This window comes from Haliaeetus albicilla, chromosome 24, assembly GCF_947461875.1.
Source record: "Haliaeetus albicilla chromosome 24, bHalAlb1.1, whole genome shotgun sequence".
Taxonomy (NCBI): domain Eukaryota; kingdom Metazoa; phylum Chordata; class Aves; order Accipitriformes; family Accipitridae; genus Haliaeetus; species Haliaeetus albicilla.
The window spans coordinates 1,770,964-1,791,459 of NC_091506.1; the positions used below are offsets into that span (position 1 = coordinate 1,770,964).

Below are 20,496 nucleotides of genomic sequence, written 5' to 3' on the forward strand. Positions count from 1 at the left end.
TGCAGTGACAGGCTGTCATTTAGCCTGAACATGCCCCTTCCCTGCGATAACCATCCCAGATAATTCACTAAGCACCTAGAGCCTTTCCTGAAAGGCTCTCTATAAGCCATGCTGTAGGTTCTCGATGGAGTCGCTAGGTCCCGTATCATCTACTGTCCCAGTGTCACCAGGCGAACACCATGGACCATGAGAAAGCGCTCCCAATACAGGAGCATCCCTACATTGCCCACAGACCAACCAAAGTTAAGATGGATTTAGCCATCCCAAGGCAAACGAAGGAACTGACTCTGCAAACGTAGACCATGGGAAAAGGATCACGCAAAGAGCATCGGTGCAGTAAGAAGGATGCCTGCAAACATAGGGTCTGAGTAATTCATCATAACTTTAATTTTCACCATTGAAACACTCTCCAAAAGACTACCACCAGTTAAAAACAAAATGTCTTATGAAGTTTTATACTAACAGTCAATATAATGATTTGGCTTTCAGGCATAGGCTGGGATAAAATGAAAACAGGAGGAACTGGAAATGTACTTTATTTACACTTACTGGCTTTGACAATCCCCAGCCTCTCAAAACCCCAGGGTGCATTTCCACCCTTCCCTGGGTAATGCCGCAGCAAGCCAGCGCCATAGCCCAGACTCCATCTCGCCTCTTAGCAAACCACAGTACCACCGAGAAACATTCAGGGTACCAGGTATAATGCAAAGCACAAATCTGAGAGGTAAAGTAGCACAAACCTCAGTGCAATTTTATTTCATTAAATAACTGACATTTTTAATTTGTCTTCATGGAGCACATTAAAAAAAAAAAACTCAGTCAACAAATATGACAGAAAGATTCATGAACGGTACAAATACAGTTCAATTGAGAAAGATCATGTTTTCTCCTAGCTGTGTGTTTAAACTATACCTCATTATTTTTGTTGGTTTTAATGTGTGCCATATTTATTATAATTTAAGTGATAAGATTTAACATGCTCTACAAAAACAGTAGGAAAGACAAAAAGAACAGTTTGCTAGTTTTGCTAGCTCAATGATACCTTTATAATGGCACAAGAAAAAAAATCTTCATTTCATGAACCCAATAGCATCTCATCTAAAATTCACCCTGGAGATTAGGATCAACTGTCAGACCAATTTTCCAAACTGCTTAGGAGCTGAGTGAGGAACAGTGGAGGGAGGGAAGAGGGAGAAGCACACCCATTCTTTGCGAAAAAATTCAATTCGAAAAAGTAGCAAAAGGAAAAACAAAGCAATATGTATAAACAAACCATTGCATAAAAATGTGTACAATAATTTGCTGCACAGAGGTACCACAAATCAGCTAGTTCGCCTGGTGGCACAGTTAATATTTTTGATAAACTGTTACAACTTTTTTCATAGTTTAGAGCCATGAAGGATACACCTCAGCTACCTGACTGCTGCAGCATGTGCTTCCTTGCTAACGTGCAAACATGCCGTGTTACCCGTAAGAGGAGCCCCAAACCTGCTCCAAACCAGGCTGCAGTGCGATGGCTGACGGCCCTGCTCTAATTCTGCATGTGGCATTTTCACTGGGGCCGATAAGAGTTTTGAGCCAGGACCAACTGCTGAGTTATGATAATCAGGAGAGAGCCGTTACTTATGTAAATATTAAGTGCAGGGTTACAGCACAGCATAGATAACATGCTCAAAAACAAATACAGGCTTTAGTTCACACCCGTGCATTCATCATAAACATAGCCATATAATGCACATTTGAATAAGCAATTATTATTTCACTAACAGATGGATTTCTCAGAGAAAGCAGCAGAAGCTTTGCTTGTCTCAAGCAGGACATTTTCTAGAAGAGTTATCAGCCTCATTCCTCGTGCTTTTGTGCTTAGAGGTATTTATTTTCTTCTGAAATGTAAGAATATTCTTCCTGAGAAAATAAGCACAGGGTTTGGAGGCTTTTTTAATAACAATTTGATTCTCTAGCAAAATACATTTATCACAGGTGGAAAAAAATGTATTTGTGATTTCTTTCACTTCTTCAAGGATTTAATGCCCTTCACAGTTTACCAGATCACAAAAATATTCCTCAAGATGGAAAGCTGCCTTCCAATGGACTTCCACACCATCCGCCTGGTCTCACGTTGAGATGTTAGAGATCTCAATGCGTTACAGACTTACTTCTGCAGCAGTTCTGGACATCCTCCATGAAGCTTGAAGAAGTCAAGTCATTTCTCCATTTCCCCATATCCAGTTTAGCCAACAAACTGAAAACAAGCCGTAACCCCCTAAGGGCTGATGCCATCATGGTTGCTGCAGGCAGATGGAAAATTAATTTTTTTGTGTCAACGTCCAGAATCCCATACAGTACACAAATCACTTTACCTAGGACACTAACATGCTACTACAGGAAATGGTTTCAAGCACTGGAACAGGCAAGGAGCTCCCAGTTGCCGCAGACTTGCTGGGGAAGCCAGACATCAAAATAGCCTTTCCTAATTTTGAAAATCCTTCACTGTAGTAGTGGTATATGCACCTTAAAAAGATAATTCCTTTACATCGCTAATACTCAGAGATTTTCTGTACTGCTGTCAGATAGAAAAACTACAAAACCACAAAAAAAATCATTTAATTAATTTTTATTGTCAATATCATTTCTGTGCATTAAAGTACTACCGCAAAATTACCTTCTTTAAAAATCATTAAAGCATCTCTATTAGTGCTGGATTTTATTTCTATAAAAGTAACAACTTCCAGCCAAATTTGAGTTGACAGCTTCCCTTTAACTTTTGATTTATTCCTGCCATTTTTTTATTAAATGGGATTTGGCCTTGATCCTACCTATTAGGACTCCATCTTGATGGGATCAGCACAGGAAACAACTCTGGGCACTTAGTCTTGTTTCTATAGCTGCAAGGCACTAGCACAATTAAAACTGGTGGTGATGCTGTCTAGGCTCTTACGAGCTGTCATGAAATTCAAGACAAGAGGATAATTTATTAGCTTTCAGCCATCCATTAGGTTAACCTGTACCTTATTGTTTCATATTCATCTCTTCATCATGCATTGCCCTGAGAAATAACCATACACTAAGGGCATCTCGGCATACCTGCTGCCCCAAAGATCACAGACCTGGGGAATGTACCCGTTTCCAAAGGGAATAAACACATAGAGAAGAAAGCCACAGCCTCAGCCGGTGTAAGCTGCCAGAGCTCCACTTATATCCATCAGCAGGGAACTTGACCCCAACCATACAGAATCACTTTTCTAAATTGAATAAACCCAGCCATCAGCCCTCGTTAACCAGCAATAGGTGGGTGGTCCTCGGAAGCCATGGTCCCACCGTATCCTCCTGAGAGGGCAGGCAGGGTGGGAAGGGTTCTCACCATGGGTGGGGATAGAGAATGCAAGAGAAACAGCAAGTGGGAAAGACACAAGGAAGGTAACATTAAGAATACCCCCGAGAGGCCTTTACCAACTCCATTTTATACGCAATAGGAAGGACAAGAAGGTGAGAAGGCAGCACAGGTTGTTCTGGCTGCATCAGCCGAGATGGAAGTTCTGAACTTTGAAGTTCTATGGGGAGAGCAGCAGCAAGCGTTGGACACAGCCAGAATACGTGTTTACAGCACAAGAGAGGTGCTTATGGACCTGAGTGTCAAAAAAAATTCAAATGCTGAAGGCTGGGGACTGGGGAATCAATGGAGAGTGTAACACAGTGAATACTAAACTCTGTGTTGTCCTTGAGATACACAAGGTGCAGGCTGATATGTGAGATTCGATCAAGTTGCCTTTGATTTTATTTTTTTTTTTAACATGGAATTCAAGTACCGGGATATATGGGGGACACTGTCAAAACTCAAGATGAGCATCAGAGATCTATCAAACATCTATAGCCAGTTGAGCTCATCCTGGAAAAAAGATAATCTTTGTTTCACATTTAATTAGACACTATATGCTTTTATCTATTTTCAGAGTTTAAAGTAAGCATGTTACATGGAGCCTTGTATTAATGGGATTAAACATTAGTGGTCTCTGATATCATGACTGAAACAAAAAATGTTGATTAAGCTTACCAAGTTGTGTTTATCAAACAGAGGTACTTGGAAAGCAGCAAATGCATGGCTCTCCCAGGACGAAGGGCTACATTCACAGTGAAAAGGGAATTTGCCATCAAACTTGTAGTCGGTCTAGTCAAGCTTTCTTTGGCAACAGAACTTTTAATACTAACTGGTCTGTGTTTACCTCAAGATGTCTAAACATAAATTTGTGTTCAAAAAAAAGTACAGATTTATCACAAAAATTGTTTATAAGTTTATTTCCAAAGTAAATTTGTTTCAATCTTAGCAGTGTTTTGATAGCCCAGCAAGCAGTGGCAGCTGCTCCGGTGTGCCCAAACTGGGCTCCCAGCGTGACCCCCATGAAGTCTGTGCAGTTTCCTCACGATCACATCAGCTGCGGCGCAACCGGCACCTCTGCCTCTCACAATTTGCATTTTATCTGTGATCTTGTATTAAGGAGCTCATTTGTTGTTGCTGCTGGAAATAGAAGGCCGCTGAAGCTTTTAAGGCCAAAATCCTCCATTCTCATAGAAGAAAATTGCCTGCTGTCCTGTTCTTCTTAGTATCTTGAACATGCCAATAGCTGGGGCCAACAATCCTGCAAAAACGTAAATTCGTCCTGTGTCGCCAAGCGCTGCAATACATTTACAAAGCAATTGCACTCAGTTTGTACTGTGTGCAAAAATACCATGCATATAATTATGAGGCTGAGTTTAATGACATTGAAACAAATCTCCATTCTGATGAATGCATAATTACTGTTATTAAAATATTTATGAAATAATAAATTTATTAGAAAATCTTCTGCATATGGGCTTTCAGAATGCTTTACCGTACACAAATTCTAAAATGGCAGCAGAGAAAACAAACTTGCAAGGCACCGAACTTGAGCATTTCCACCTGAGACAATGTAGGCACAAAGGTCTCCTGAGATCCTGAACCCTCTGTCCCCTCCATCAAAGATACTGAATAGAGAGAATTGGGATTTTATTATTTTCTTCCTTTGGAAAATTTTCAGTTCTTTAAACAAGGGCTATTGTGGAAGCAAACTTCTCATGGGGTTTGTGTTTCGTTGGTTTTTAACACAGGTAACCTAGACTGGAAATGCATCACTGGGACAAGACAGAATTTAAAATAACCACTAGTACCCATCCAGACCACTGGAAATTTAGGCTGACATCTCGAGCCTGAATCAGAGAGAGATGGAGTTTCACAGGTCTCAGCTGAGTGAATGTTAATCTTGTGGATAAATCTCTCCCACTAAAGCATTCAAAACCTCTACTTTTTGTACCTCACTTCCAGCACAGAAGGGAGAGCAAAAGTCTTGCTTTAGGAAGATTGCTATTGCATCTTGTGTTGCACTTAAGCCTCATAGCCTGCTGTGAAAGTACAGTCAAAACAAAACCAGGAAAATTTCCAGCAAAGACGATAAAAGCTGACTATTAAGAGGGAAAAAATAGTCTTTCATGGAGGTTGTAGAATATTCTTCAGAAAAGTTTATAAAAGAACTTAGCCAAGCATCTGCTTGGACCAGCCTGGCTATATGGGTCCCACCTCAGACCAGCGACTCGGCACGAGTATGGAGGACCGCCGCTGAAGGAGTCGGCAGCAGGAGCCACATCGATAAGCCCTGCTCCCAGAAAACGGGAGGGGAGCACCCGAGGGGGCCGGAGCGGGAGGTCGGGGGGAGGGTACCAGGGCAAAGGGATGCTTGAAACTGCCCAAGCGAATTAGCGAGATCCTCACCCAGCTTGCTGCCTTCCCACCGACATCAGCCAGTGCTGGAGCATCCAAAGAAAATGCTGGAAAATTGTGCTAAGACAAGTGTTTGTTTCTGTCCTCTACACTCTTTGGATTTATGGTCCTATTTATGTATGGGCACTCTTCTAAGAAAAGTTAGGATTAGTGCCTTTGCATAGGATAGTAATAAATGGCTGCTACAAAAATCGCATGCAGGGATCTATATTCACTTTTACACCATCATTTCTATAACTGAAATTTGGTCTATGAACAAAAAGGGTGACTTTTCCTAACCCTGCAAATCCCCCATAACCACGCTACAATCAACTTTCTCCCGTTTCCAGTGACAAGGGGTGACCTTTAAAAAGGCGGCGCGGGGCTTGGCTCGCCCTTCAGCTCCCCTTAAGGCTGCAGCACTGACGGTGGCGATGCTCGCTCCTTCCACGGGGCTCGGATCGCTGAACCCCACCGCCTGCGGGCACCCCGAGCAGCGCTGGGCTGCTTGCTACATCCTGCTATCAGCCACAGAAACGTGAAATTTCTTATGCAGAAAGTGGAGATATGGGTTTGTATCAACCCACCTGAGGAGAACCTGGATCAGAGTCATTTTTCAGGACAACTATAGCTTAAGGTTTTGGCTTTGTCAGCAGTTGTTATACCTGCAAGTGAAAAGCCAAAACCAGCTGTAAAACTGTAAGAGCAAGATCTAAAGGCATATCTACAGCAGGCGAGGGAGCACAGGGACCACACCAAAGACAGGTCCAGATTATCTGGCTTTTGAACTGGGAGCAGTAAAGCAGCTCCAGCAAGGCACTGCCCTTGGGCTAAGGCGAGCGGCCCCGTGCCAGTTACCCTCCGTGTGACACGCCGACGGGGCTGTGTCCTCCCTGGGACTCCTGTGTCACTGCCTGGCACTGATCCAGGCTGTGCAGGTACCGGACTCGACCTTGGCCGCTTCCTCCACCAGGGCAATGCACTGCACGGTGACCGCCCTCAGCTCCTCCACCCCGACCTCGACTCTCCCTTGGATCCCTCAGAGCAGCTCGAGGCAGAGGCAGAGGTGGCAGGCACATGGCCAGTAGCCTGCTACAAAGGGAATGGCCACCACAGCCCTGTTGTCCATCCTCTTTGCCCCTGCTGGGGTCCCAAAAGCCACTGAGCTGCTGCCAGGAGAAGACCTGAGGCTCCTGCTGCTGGGAGGAGAAGGAGGGAGAGCTGGTCCCGCAGAGCATCCTCCTTCCAGCACCTGCTCACCCCGCACCAGCCACACGCCAACCCCTCCACCGTCTTCCCCGTTTTCCATCACGGTTTCTGCCTGTCGTCCCTTCACTCGCTTCCCGGGTAGGAACAGCCAAGCCTGAACACAATCCATTGACTGTACTGCTGAACGCCTCTGAGGTGGCTCTGTATTACTAAAACACGTCTTTTCTCTATTAATCACACATCATTGATTCTTCTGAGTCCTAACATCATAATAATGCGAGACAGACAGAATCGAAAAGCCAAACAAGCGGGTGACATGACTGTCGGCACACTGACAGCAGTGGCAGTCAACGAAAGCGGAGGCGTGCTCCATCCCTTCCTCGCCCACCATGTCCTGGCACTGGTGCCTGCTCTCCCCGTCCCAGCCTTAGCCCTGAGCAAAATGTTAGGACAGGTCACTTAACGTTTACAGCATAAATATCTACCAAAAAAAAGGTATTTTTATATACATGCAAGTATGTGTGTATGTATATATATAAAACACCTACATACACAAACATACTCATAGACATTAAGCAGAACCATCATCAGAATGAAATCTTGCAGCCCTAGACTACTCTTAACTGTCCCCTCCACCCCCACAGGTCAGGCAATCCTTTTAACAAAACCAGAGCTATCTGATGCGCCCTACATGTGAAAAGATTTTATCTGTGCCACGCCAGGCAGCACACGGCATTCAGAAGGGAAGGTCTCCCCAGCCTGCCTTCTCTTCCCATTTAAATCAGAGGCCAGGGAGTCTGAGTGCTTCTCATGATCTCTACTCAAGGAGAAAGGCGATCGCTAGTTAGGAGCACTTCACAGGCGTTTGGGCGTGCTTGCCAAGTTCATTTAAAAGTACTTGGAAGTGAGGCATTGGCCTGCATTACCCCATCAGCCAAGGAATAAGAGGATATATACTTTGCAACGCACTCCCATTCGTACGGCATGCTAATGCCTCTCCCGAACATCCCAAATGACACAGCAAAAGCATCACTCCTCACAATGCAGGCTAAATTAGAAGGAAGTTGGGCAACACTGCTGGAGTTACGGTTTCTTTGGAAATGTAACACCACTTGTCAAATTTTCTCAAAAGGAGGTGCTTGCCCCCTGGAGAAGGAGCGAGGCCCCGATGTGAAGGTCTCCGCAGCCGCCCCGCTGTAGGGATGCTCGGGGTGCACCACCCTGCACCCTGCCATCGGGTCCGCGTGTGCACGGCGCCGGCGAAGGGCTTCCTAACGAACTACGGAACGCGGGAGCCTGGACACGCCACCGCAGTACCTGCTCCGTCACACTCAGCAGCCCCCAAGTTGCAAACCCCCGCCCCGTGCCATGCCAACCTCTGCTGTGCTGTCCGTGCAGGGGTAGCACGATGACATGGGGACACAGAAATTAAAGAGCTTTTAGACCGTTCCTACGTATTAACTGCTGTCATTTGAAGTCTCTCTTCCTGATGTAGTATGATTCCATGGAAGAACTACGCTAGCTCTGCAGGTATGAGCGTTACTCGGCCAGGTAAAATGCGTGGTGACTGTGCACGAGTGACCGGTGGCCTGGGGCAGGGCAGGGCTACCATATTTTAGCGGCCCATAACAGGACCATGCTTTATTCTCAGCTAAATTGGTGATGATTCAGAATACCTCTACTGCCTTCAGCAGAAGGGCTTTATAGGACCTTGTGAATCATCAGTAATGAGGAAGGCTTTAGAAATACTTGTTTTTCTTCAGATTTCTCTCTGCCTGGATACCCACTCCACCACACTAATGACCTGACTATATTGGATTCCATGCTCTCCAAACAGCCTTAATTACATGCTTCGTATCTTCCAATATTATGATAAAATTCATCATAGTCCCATGTCTGGGACAGTCAGCATTGTCACTCATTGAGATTAATTTGAATATCACCATAAATAGAAATAACAACAGCTGATATTACGATGCAGAGTATTGTGCTGGATGCCTCCAAGCAAAACTCATTTAATAGAATGAAATACAGAATATAGAACATGTAGTTTTACAGTATTAGTGTTATAAGATTCAAAACCAGATCAATATTTCTTTCATAGAAATTAATGCCTTGAAATGAACCCTCCATTTGTCACTCCAAAGAGGTCACCTTATTTCATTTCAAAGAATAAATTGGGAATGGCACAAATGTACTTGCTGAATAATGCTTTCACCCTAGAAGCTGACATGTTCCAGCATCCCCCTGTGCTGCCCCCCACGCCAGCCCCAATTATCTGCTAATCCTTTGCTCACGTAAGCACCATCATCCCTCTCTGTCTCTCTCCATGGGAGAGCATCCCTCTCCTGCCAGAGCCAGTCTTCTTCCACAGGACTCTTTGCAGTCCCTTCTACCTAACGTTTATGGAGAGACACTCGAAAATAGATTAAGAGCCAAGATTATTGCTAATATTGAGTTTTGCCCTGTCAAGAAAATAAATTTTACCTCCAAAACACCGGTTTCCAGAAAAATATATTCATAGCACCTCCAACCTCCCATTAGTAACTCCTCATGGAAACATGTGAATTCCTGAAGCAAGGATTTTACTTTTGATTTATACAGGTGAAATAAGATTCCACATCCATTAAATGTAGCCCAATATTTCAACAACAATACAGTAGAACGGCATGGCTCAGCTTGTTGACACGTGTTAGGTGCATCAGTAACAACAAGGACAAATATTTGGAGACTGAATGAAAATGAAAGCTTGCTGAGAAACACAAAAGCCATTTTTTGAAAAGAGGCAAAAAATTAAAGTTTACTGTTTCCTATTTTCAGCTTTTTGTTGAATTCTCTATATGAGTCTAACTGAAAAATGTATAGTTCTCCTGAAATATCTTTTATAAAATGAATCATTACCCCACTTCCTAAAACCAATATTGTCTTATTAAAAGTTAGAAGAGGAAAATGCAATAAACTGGTAATGAGTTCAAAATATATTAGCATCTAGAGAAAAATATTGCTAAAGTGTGTTAGTTTTCTTCCCAAACACCAGCAATAACCCAAGAGTCCCCCCGTGGCAGGTACACTGCAGTCAATTAAATTGGCCATTTACTACCATCTCATTAAGTCAAGTTCAGCAGGAGGGGGCTCGCCATGAGTCTTTGGCTTTGCACCCAGAACCTACACAAATGGAAACCTTTGGGCCTATATCCCATATTGCTGCAAACGAGAGGGAGAAAGGGAGGAACAATCTGTTTGCAAATGCTTTTGCTGCAGAGTGAAGGATTTTACAGAATCTGATCAGATGAGCAGCATAAAATTAAAAACCAAACACTTAAGAAGAATCTCTTGAAATCATGGGATCACACATTCTGTAAAGGGATTCTCATGCAGCCCTTATCCTTCTTCCCCGTGACCGTGCTGCCAATCCAGCAGGAACAGGCACCGATGACTGCTGAGAGCCAAATTGAATTCCCCAGGCCAGAAGCTGAGACAGAACCACAATCTCCACCGCCACCGGTCACAGCACCTCGAGCGTTGCAGCTCAGCCGGCCACAGCCTGTTGATGCAGGCGGCTACCACCGCTTTGGCAAAGAGGATCTCCGCACTCGGAGAGCCCTGGAAAACGCGTGCGCCTTTCTGAGAAAAAAGGAGCATCCGACTCAGAGCTGCACTTCGAAGCTGTATTCCCTTCTGAATAACCGCATTTCTACTGGCTTCATTGTGTCTAGAGCAGAAGGCAGGATTGCAACTTTCAATCTGTCTCATTTTGTACAAAGGTGCCCGCAGATGGAAATAGAGCCAAAAGCCCCCAAGGGATATAAGGGAAGTTTCAATTTACACTCCCAATCTCATTGTACTCCTTTATCCCACGCTGGTTTCTAAAAAGTTCCCTGAAGGGGCTTGGTAAGGCACCCCTGTGGGCCACGAGAACCATCACTGATAAAAGCAAAAAGGTATTTAGACAAGAAAAAACGATTGTTGATTGACTATTTAAAATTGCATCCACTGAGGACAGACACCTGAAGCGGTAATTAGTTCATTATTAAAGCTTGTAATGAGAAGTCTGTAGTTCTAAAGGAGTCCAAAAATTAGTTTTCCAGTAGAAAAAAAAAAGAAATCAGTGTGCTGATATTCCCCATATTGCGTGGTTCTACTCCCAGAAAATATGGAACAGATGAAACATTTGGCAATTTTTTCAGCATAGTTATTGAATTTCATGGAGTTAAATTTGTAAGGAAAGCTATGACACTGTGAAGTAACAATATTTTTTACAATGCAAAACTAGCAGCCTATAAACATATTGCCTCGAACTCCCTGATGCGTTTGGAAACAGCTTTCCAAATTGTTTCTGTTTTATTTTTAGAACAGATATTTAATTTACAATCGGCATACTATTTATTGGCATGCTGTAACAGAATTGTATTTTGAAAAAGTCACTGTATTTGACATACTTGAATATTTATGCATTTATATCTCCACGGTCCACCACACATTATATTATCCCTTCTGTTGCATTAATCCGAGGCCCTGCAGCAAAGACACAGGCCCTCGGTGCTGGGCAGCACACCTGCTCCACGCAGCCCTGCTGCCAAAATTCAGGGCTTAACCATCCCTCCTCGTCCAGGACAGGGCTGGGGCACAACCCCTGGAGAACAGGTCTCGTCTACAGAGGGACGTAGTCAGAAAGGGCTCTCTCACACTAACTCCGGCCAGGAGCTCGTCCCTGCTTCTCAGGGGGATGAAGTTAAATACCAGAGAGCTGCAAAAATGAAGCAGCCAGCCAGAGGCACCCCCCAGCTTGACCCCTTGCCAAACCGGAGAGAGCTCGTCTGCGTTGTCTTCAAAAGGGAGTCAAACATCCAGCCGTGCTGCAGTACGTCTCAGGTGTGGGTCCAACTTGCTCCTCAAGATGGGACCTCGGTGCGCCGCCGGGATGCTCTTCAACATTTTAAATGAAGTAACTCACGGAAGACCCCACAAAAAAGTTCACGGCAATGACAGATACTGAACTGGGGTGTAAAGCCTCCTCCTTCCTCTAAACCCTGCGCTGGTGCAGGGCCGCTGCATCTCTCGTTAGTTGTAATTTTGGAAGAGAAATCCTCGTGTACTTGGCCCTAGGAGACATACTGCCCTCCTCGGCAATGCCTGTGCCCACCTCCAACGCACCGACACATCCTGCGTGACTCAGAGCCGCGACCCGCGCTGACTACGGGTCTCGGCAGCCCCGGCAGCTCCGCTCCATCGGCACGAGCACGTCAAAGGCAGGCAGAGTCGGGGCGACGGCTTCCCCTCGCTCGGGCAGCAGCTGGGACTCGGTGCTGTCCCCACGGCTCCAGGGAAAGTCCCCCCGCCCCGACTAGTCCCATCATCTCTTATCAAAGGTGCGATTCAGGGATAAGTGGGGAGGCAGATAGAGAGGCAGGGGGAGGGACTTTTGCTTTCATCACACAGGAAAGAGCCCAAGTCTAATGCAGATACTTCACATCCTTTTTTTTACAAAAGGAAAGCCTCTACTAAACTTCAAACAGTGATTACATGGATGAATTCAAACTGGAGGACCTCAGTACTGGTTTCCCCTGCTGACCCACCTGTTGGCATTAGCTGAAGATGCTCCCAACCCTCTGTGCTACGTTGGGAACAGGCAGGTGAGCTGCATGGAGAGCTATCGTAACTTCACGTGCAGAGAGGGAGACGAAGAGCCTAAATCTTACCCATCCTGGAGAGAAAGCCCCTTAAGCATCAGTAGCTGGCTGAGGAAACCCCACTATGCTCTGCATGGGTTATATATATATATATATATATATATTTATTTTTTCTCCCTACATTACAGTAGAGTACAAATACTTCTCTTCCAAGATACTGTCAGAGAAATGTAAACACTAGTAAGATTTCTTTGCAGAGGCCTCCACAGATGGAAAGAGTTTTCATCTACGAGATGTTAGGGAAAAGCCAGCTTGGGCATGAAAAGAAGTGTTCCAGAGCCATTTACCCACCCTTCACCACTGCCATGGTCAGTAAAACCTTGAGTGACCCATGAGAAGCAAGCTGGCTGCAACAGCTCATGCTTTTGAGAAAGTATTTAGGTTAACAAGTTTTTTATGGTTGGGGAGTTGTTTCTTTTCTTTCCAGTAACTTACAGCTTCTCACCCACCTCCACGCAACAGTACTTAGTTGCTTAATAGGTCCAGTTCTCCTCCTCTCTCTTAAAAGAGTTCTTTCTTTCTTATTTCTCTCTGGCTGGGACATGTTCTGAACTGTGTTTTGAGGGAGGAGAGGACAATAAGGAACAGTTTTATTGCATGAAAAATCCACTTAAAGAAGGCAGAACTGAGCTGTAAAATACATATTCAGTAAAATCTCTCTCAGTATGTACCAGTTCCTGCTTTCTGGATGATTTGGTTAAAAAGCAATTTTGAACAGATGCTTAGTCACAACACATTAAAATGTTTAGATTTATATAAATCTCTCTAAACGCAGAAACTGCCCAAATGTCTGATTTCTGCAAACTCCATTACATAACATATCATCAAAGATTTTGCAGGTATTGTGGCATTCCACAAAAGGCTCCCGGTGCCCAGGATTTCCTTCTGAGTGAGATCTCAGTCGAGAGTGCCCAGGATTCGCTCTTGAATGAGATTCAGTATAAAACAGCTGGCTCATCTCAATCTACTGGCTGGTGGAAGTCTACAGCAGATCAGCGTCTGCTGAACTGGTACTTCAGCAGAACTTCAGCACCGCTCGCATCCCTCCAAGCTTCTCGGCTCCAGCTCAAGCAGAACATGAGATCATCTGTTTTGCAGCCCAGGAAGGGGTGTTTGTAATGCAAGAAGTCTCGAACAGAAATAAGTACAGCGTACCTAGCGATGCCAAGCTTGCTCGCGCACTCGAGCAGGGCTGCTTTCTCGGTGGTAGCATTGCAATACAAAGACCCGCACGTTAAAGCCGCACAAATTGTTAGAGATTCAGTACACCGCTGAATCCAGAAGCAATACAAGTCGCATTTTAATTTGCCAAGAGGGGGGAGGCGAGCGAGGAAAACAAACCCAGATCCTTAATGTTCTGCCAGGAAAATGGACAGGACCGAGTCCGGCTGGGCAGCGCAAAGGGCAGAGATGGGAGAAGGTGCATCGCTCCGTTCGTCTTGCATGTGACGGCCGTACCTGGCACCGACAGCCAGATGGGAATAAGGAGTAACGATGACTGCTGACAGCAGAGAGTGGATTTGCCGTGAAAACCTCACAAGTTTCCAGCTGGGAAAAGCGGGGGATCTCTCCTCCCGCCGCACAAAAATAAAAATAAACCCCACCACCACCACCTTCCGCATGCGAAGGCGTAGGATAGGAAGCGAGAAACTCCGCTGCTCACGATGCATCTGGTGGCGGTTGTGTCACTGTCACTGCACCCGCGATCGCTGCCGAGGAGCACCCGGGGCTCGCCGCCGGGCCCCGCCGGCTTCACCCAGCGCCCCGGGGGGGGAGGACGGGGACCCCCCCAGCCAGGAGCCCCCGACCCACCCCCCCACCCCCGCCGGGGAACCAAACCCCGGCTCAGCCCCGCACAGATGCCGTCTCCCGGACTTGGGGTGCCGGAGAAGGAAAGGCATGAGGAGGATGCAGCCGAGGAGATGGGGGGGGGGGGAACGACGACGGGGGACAAGTGTCCGCGCCCCGACAGCCAGCCCCGGCGCCCGGAGGGGCACGATCGCGGCGAGACCCGGGGTGGGGGGGCGGCAGCGGAACGGGCAGGCGCTGCAGAGCATCTCCCCCGCACACGCACCCCCGCGCACACACACACACACGCACACGGTGCTTTAATCCCCCGGCTCCGCTCATCCTCCCTCGGCGCTTCCCGGAGCGGAGCGGCGCTCCCGGGCTGCGGCCGGAGCCCGGCCCCTCCGCTCCGAGCGGGGGTCTGGGCTCGGCTCCGTCCCCCCCCCCACCGTCTCGGGAGAGCGGGGGGAGCCCCGGCCCGAGCCGGCCCCGGGAAGCGCTGGGGTGCCCGGAGTTGCCCAGCGCGGCCCCGGCTCCGTCAAGTGCCGCCGGGGAAAGCCCCCCCCGGGCCGAGTCCCCGGCCCCCCCGGCCCCCCGGGACCTCCTGCCCTCGCACAGCGCGGAGATTTCATGCGAGGAGCCCGTCCCGGCCGTGCCCCCGCTGCCTTGCGCCCGCGTCTCTGCCGAGCCATATTTCTCTCTAACGCAAACCCATCTCAATCCTCGCCTTTCCTCCTTTTTTTTTTTTTTTCCCTTTTCCTCCCCCTCCTCCTTTCCCTTCACGGATTGCTTCTTGCAAATGGGGCGACAAATCCAGAAAGTGCCACGCACCGGGGGAGGATGCTGAAGCAGGGAGGGTGGCTGGGAGGGCAACAAGATGCTCCGGCGGGGAGCCGAACCGAGCGCCTGGAGGGGCACGAAGGGAGTCCGGAGCGGCGGGCGGCCGCGGCCGCCTCCACCGCCCGTCCCCGGCGGGCAGAGCCCCGCGGTACGGCACGGTACGGTACGGCACGGTACGGTACGGCCCGGCCCGACCCGGCCCGGCGGGGACGGAGCTCCGCGACCCGCCCGGCGCGGCGCAGCCCTACCTGGAAGAGCCGGAGGATGTTGGCCACCATAATGGACACCGAACTTCCCGACGCCCCGATCACTCCAACTACTTTTTCCGGCTTGACGAAGACGGGCGGCTCCCCGTTGGTGCACCTCACGTCGGAGGTGTCCTTCTGGATGAGAGCCTGGACGAAGGTGAGGGACTGCTCCAGCGCGTAGGTGTCTCGGGAGCAGGTGTCCAGGATGCGAGCGCCCAGCGTGACATTGGGCAGCAGGTCCGGGTCGCTGTTGATCTGGTCCAGGGCGTAGAGCATCGCCTCCAGCCTGTGGATGCCGTTCTCCTTCTTGATGTCCCCGCAGGGCACGCCCGGGGGGCCCTTGGCGTGGACGGGGAAGAGGCCGCCCAGGGTGATGTCCCCCTCCAGCCGGATGGAGTGGGGCGCGTACATCTCCTGCCCCTGGGCCGCCTCGGAGAGCAGGAACTCCAGCAGGCAGCAGGGCAACTTCATCAGAGTCAGGAGCCGCAGGAGCCTGCCCAGCCGGACCATGGTGCCGGTACCGGTGCCGGTGCCGCCGCCGGGGCGATGCCCCGGGCGATGCCCCGCGCTCCCGCCCGCGCTCCCCTGCGCCTTCATGCGGCCCGGAGGGACCGGGGGCGGCGGGGCCGGGCCGGGGAGGCGGCGGCGGAGGCGGGGGGGGGGGGGGGGTTCGGCCGGTCCCGCCCGCCCTGGCCGCGGCTGCCTCCGCCGCGCTCCGCGGCAGCACGGCACTGGGGAGCCGCGCCGCGCCGCTACCGCTTTAAATGGTGGCCGGTCCTTCTCCGCCTCCCGCCCCCTCCTCCGCCCCGCCCGCCGCTGCGCAGGCTGCGGCCGCGCCGCCCGAGCCCGGCCCGGGGATGGGGATGGAGCCGGGCGGCGGCCCCCGGGCCCGGCGAGTTACGGGGGTCGGGGGGGGGGGGGCTACAGGTGGCGCGGAGGCTGGCCGGGCCCCGACGGCGCCGGGGAAGGAAGGAGAGAGCCCGGGCAGCCCCGCTCTCCGGGGCCGGAGCCGGAGCGCAGCGGGCGGGAGCCGGAGCCGGGCGCGGCGGGGGGATGCGCGGCTGCCCGCGGCTGGGAAGCGCCCGCGGAAGGAGCCTCCGGGGAGGAGCTGGGGGACACACGACACGGCCGCTCAGCCCCACTGGAGCATCCTCCTCCTCCTCCTTCCCCCCTCCTCCTCCTCCTCCTCCTCCTCCCGGCGGGGAAGCCTCGGGCAGCGGGCGCCCCCAGCTAGCAGGGCCCGGCAGCGCCGCGGCGGGGAGCGGGGCGAGCTGGGGACCCCGGCGGGGTCCGGCGGGCCAGGAGAGCCAGGGCGGCGAAGCCTGCCGCCGAGGTGCAGGAGCGCGCTAGCAAGCCTATTGCATCCAAGCCAGCCATCCGGTTTGGCATTAAAAAAAAAAAAGAGATCCTCCTCCCCGCTAAGGTGGATACCGATGGAGGAGGAGGAGTTTGGATGTAACCCCAAACTCCCAAAACCGAAGTAAGGCAGCCGATCTCCTTCTGTTTCAAGGTCTCCACACCCGTTTTTCTTCGGCACACCCCGATCTCGAGGATGCTGGAACATCCTGCGTTTGTTCCCCTCATCCCCAAACTGTGGCGGCCAGAGACACCCACCTGTTGCCATTCCCTGCTGACCAGCCAGTCCACGCGCTGTCACGTTCCCGGTTCGAGAGTAATGCAAAATACATCTCTGACACCTGGTTCCTGCCACACCAAGCGCGTTTTTTGGAGACAACCTTTAATTCCTCCTTCATAAATACCAGATCAAGTATAGCCGCGGTTCATCATTTGGGCCCTAACACCCACCAGACCAGCCACGCTCAATGCGTGGTAGCTCAGCCTGCCTAGTCCAGCTACAACTCTGAAGTGTTACTCACCAGAAGACAGCTACAGTGATTGCTTAATTCCCAACACATTGTATTTCAGTGAAGTCAGAGTAACACAACTGTTACTGTTGTAACAGTAAAAAATACCAGTAAAAACTGATGGTTTTGATCTGTTTCGGCATGGCCAAATTTTATCTCACAACGCTGCAATGTTGCAGCGCGACTAGTCTGGCAGTCACAAGCGAGTGGCTTTGCTGGCCGGGTCTTGACTGAGATGGAGCTGGCTAGGCATTAGTGATGCATCTTCCAATAATTATTAAGGCATTTTAATGCCTTAAAAATCTCTGTATTTTTAAAATTGTCTCCTTACTGTATTTTTCAGCCTTTTTTTCTTTCCCTTGTACATTGCTTCTCTGTGCCCACTTGTATTTGGCAGAAGTTACTACAGCCAAGGTTTCCAAACTGGTGGTATTCAAGTACCACCACAACCAGAGAAGGCATCTGAATGTTCCTTGGTGAAAGGGGACATTTGGAGAGTGGCAGCAGAACTGGACAGACGTAGCGGGTCGGAGGATTTTGCAGTAGGGCCAGGATATAACAAGCATAAACAACAATAAAAGCAGCTGGACTTCTCCACTAGAAATTATAATTTTGGGGCTTGGGACCAAAATTTAGTTTTTCCATGGCCTGCAAACATCGTAAGAAACTATTTCATTGTAATTTGGGTATCGTGATGCAGCCTGTGCCATCACCCAGGCCTTGTCGTTTATCATTTTTGTTCATCACTGGCTGAAAGCACAGCCGTACTTTCCCGACAAACCCACACTTGTCCACCGTCATCATCCTGAGAGCGGAAAGTTCACGTGCAGGACGGGGCACACACGTGCTGGGGGTGGGGGGTGTCACAGATGCTGGTGACTTGGCTGCTGCCTCCCCACAGCCCCAGGATCGGACACCCACTCCTCATCCAACCTCTGCCAGTCGAGCTGCAGCATAACCAGTGCCCATTTCCCACCCCTCGAGGCATACACGCATCTTAGCTCTTTACGTCAGTTCTCCTGCGGCGCAGTGTAAGTGCTTTCCTCCTCAGCTAGTCCTTGGTAACATCAGCTCCATCCCCCTTTGACACCTGAATGTGCGCAGTTAAAGTGTAAGCTCTTCAGCGTTTATTTACCTCTTGCCCACTTAAAGCTCCTCTTTGAGAATCTTAGCTGTATTTATTATTATTAAAAAATCTGACTCTAGTGGTTGTAGAGAAGAGTTTGCAAGCATGACTCAAGTTTGCCTTAAGTGCTCAAGATTCAGAAAGGATGTAAATACAAATCATCTTTTCTAATAAATCTCATTGTTTTGCAGGAAGCTACCTCATGATTTTGAAAGCTTCCTGTTGATTTTTGTTTTTTTTCCTTTGGGCGAATCTGCAGTTACATTCAACATGTTTATCCTCTCAAAATTACAGAAAACCCATCTGCTGTCTACTTCATCCTCCTTTTCCTCATGCCCTGGTTTACCTAAAAAATTAGTCTATGTATTCCGCACCAGATTCCCTAAGGCAACACAGAAAATGACACAGCTGATCTAGGCAGACCCAGGGTCCATCCCAGCCCAGTATCTTCTCTTGGAATAGCAGCAGATGTGTCAGAAGAAAAGGCAGGAGCTCTGCAGTATGCAGATGTCTTTAATCTGTTCCTACCATAAGTCTCTTCCTGGTCTCTCATATATAGAAATTGGTTTAAGCCTTGAAGCATGAAAAATTATTCTAATTACATTACAAAAATTGATATAGTTAATCATTACTCTGGATATTCTTGATATCCGTAAAAATGCCCAGTCCCTCTTCCACTCCTGCTAAGTGCTTGGCTTCGGTGGCCTCCCGTGGTAATGACTACCACTGTTTAATTGGACGTCGCCTGAAAAAAACCTGTTTATCAGTTTTCAATTTCCTGCTTTTTAAGTTTAACTCTTAAAATAGCCAGTAATCTCCCTTTCATCGTACCTGATCTCCATCTACCATGTGCAGTCAGCTACCTACATTCAATCTGGCCCTCTCAGACAAGAAACTAAATATAATAGCCTGTGCATCTGTCACTGCCATATTTTACTTTGAAGAAGCACTTCATTTTGGTTTGGATTACTGAATACCTGGAGGTGAGACAACGCTGACTAAATACCACTGTGAGCGTATCACACCTGCGCTGCGTAACAGCCCGTATCCCACTGAATCTAAAAAAATCCTCTCCTCCCTTACGGCCCACCAGAACAGCTACACTAAGTGGATTCAACAAGCAGTTCCTAAGCAAAAATTAGATTATGTCCACTCAACACTGAACTCACCCACTCTTAAAGCCATCAGTGAGAATTTCAAGTTACGACATACTAAATCATGTTAAAGTTGTAGCCCTAATCTGAAATGACTCTGGGAAAGCAATGTTATTACAGTAAAATAGCACTTTATGTATTTAATGGGAATATTGACAGAAGCATATGGGAATGGTGGGAAAGTCATTTCAATGTGACGTTTTGTATTTCACTTCACCATTAGTCATTCTTGTACCAAATCAAATTCCCAGCACAAGTTGCTTGCTAAGTTCCCAGAGAGGGCGAACGCTTTCTGTCGATGTCCTGGCTCAGCCGTGGGAGCACTGCGCTCACACCGGCACAAGCTGCAGACCTCCTATGGTAAGAACGAAGCTATTCTACTTTTCTCACCCCAATAACGATGCGCAGAGGAGGTCAGAACTGGGTTTTGACGCACGTGAGCCCTATTAACACTCCAGGTAGGACTGGGCACCCAGAAGCCCACCCATGCCCCTACCACCCGCGGGCACACTTCCACTGCCTGCACGCCTTGCAGTGCTGGGGACACGCTCCGTCTCCCCCAGTGAAGGTTTGCTTCACAAAAAAACCCATAAAACAAAACAAAACTTCACCAGAAAACAAACAAACAAAAAAACCCAAACCAAAACCCCAGCCTGCTCTTTTCAGCAAGAGAATTTGTTTAGAAGTAAACAATGGTTAAACACATCCAAAAGCATATTCAAGAACATTTCTTAACTTGTCTGTCAAATAAGATCATAGATTCAGCCAAATTGCTACTGGATAAGCAAAAACTTTGCCAGAAAGAA

General features: G+C 48.6%; 1 protein-coding gene across 5 annotated transcripts in view; it reads right to left on the reverse strand.

Moving 5' to 3' along the window:
• The window catches only part of GRM7 (glutamate metabotropic receptor 7), a 308,873-nt gene extending 292,513 nt beyond the window's left edge, over positions 1-16,360 (reverse strand). For 2 of the 5 annotated variants that reach the window (XM_069811772.1, XM_069811773.1), the window contains exon 1: positions 15,546-16,358. In XM_069811772.1, coding sequence (XP_069667873.1) covers positions 15,546-16,142 — 597 coding nt within the window. In that variant the 5' untranslated portion in view covers positions 16,143-16,358. Of the gene's footprint in view, positions 1-15,545 lie in introns of all 5 variants that reach the window. The other 3 variants (XM_069811770.1, XM_069811775.1, XM_069811774.1) reach the window with 2 other exon arrangements.
• Between the last annotated feature and the right edge of the window lie 4,136 nt (positions 16,361-20,496).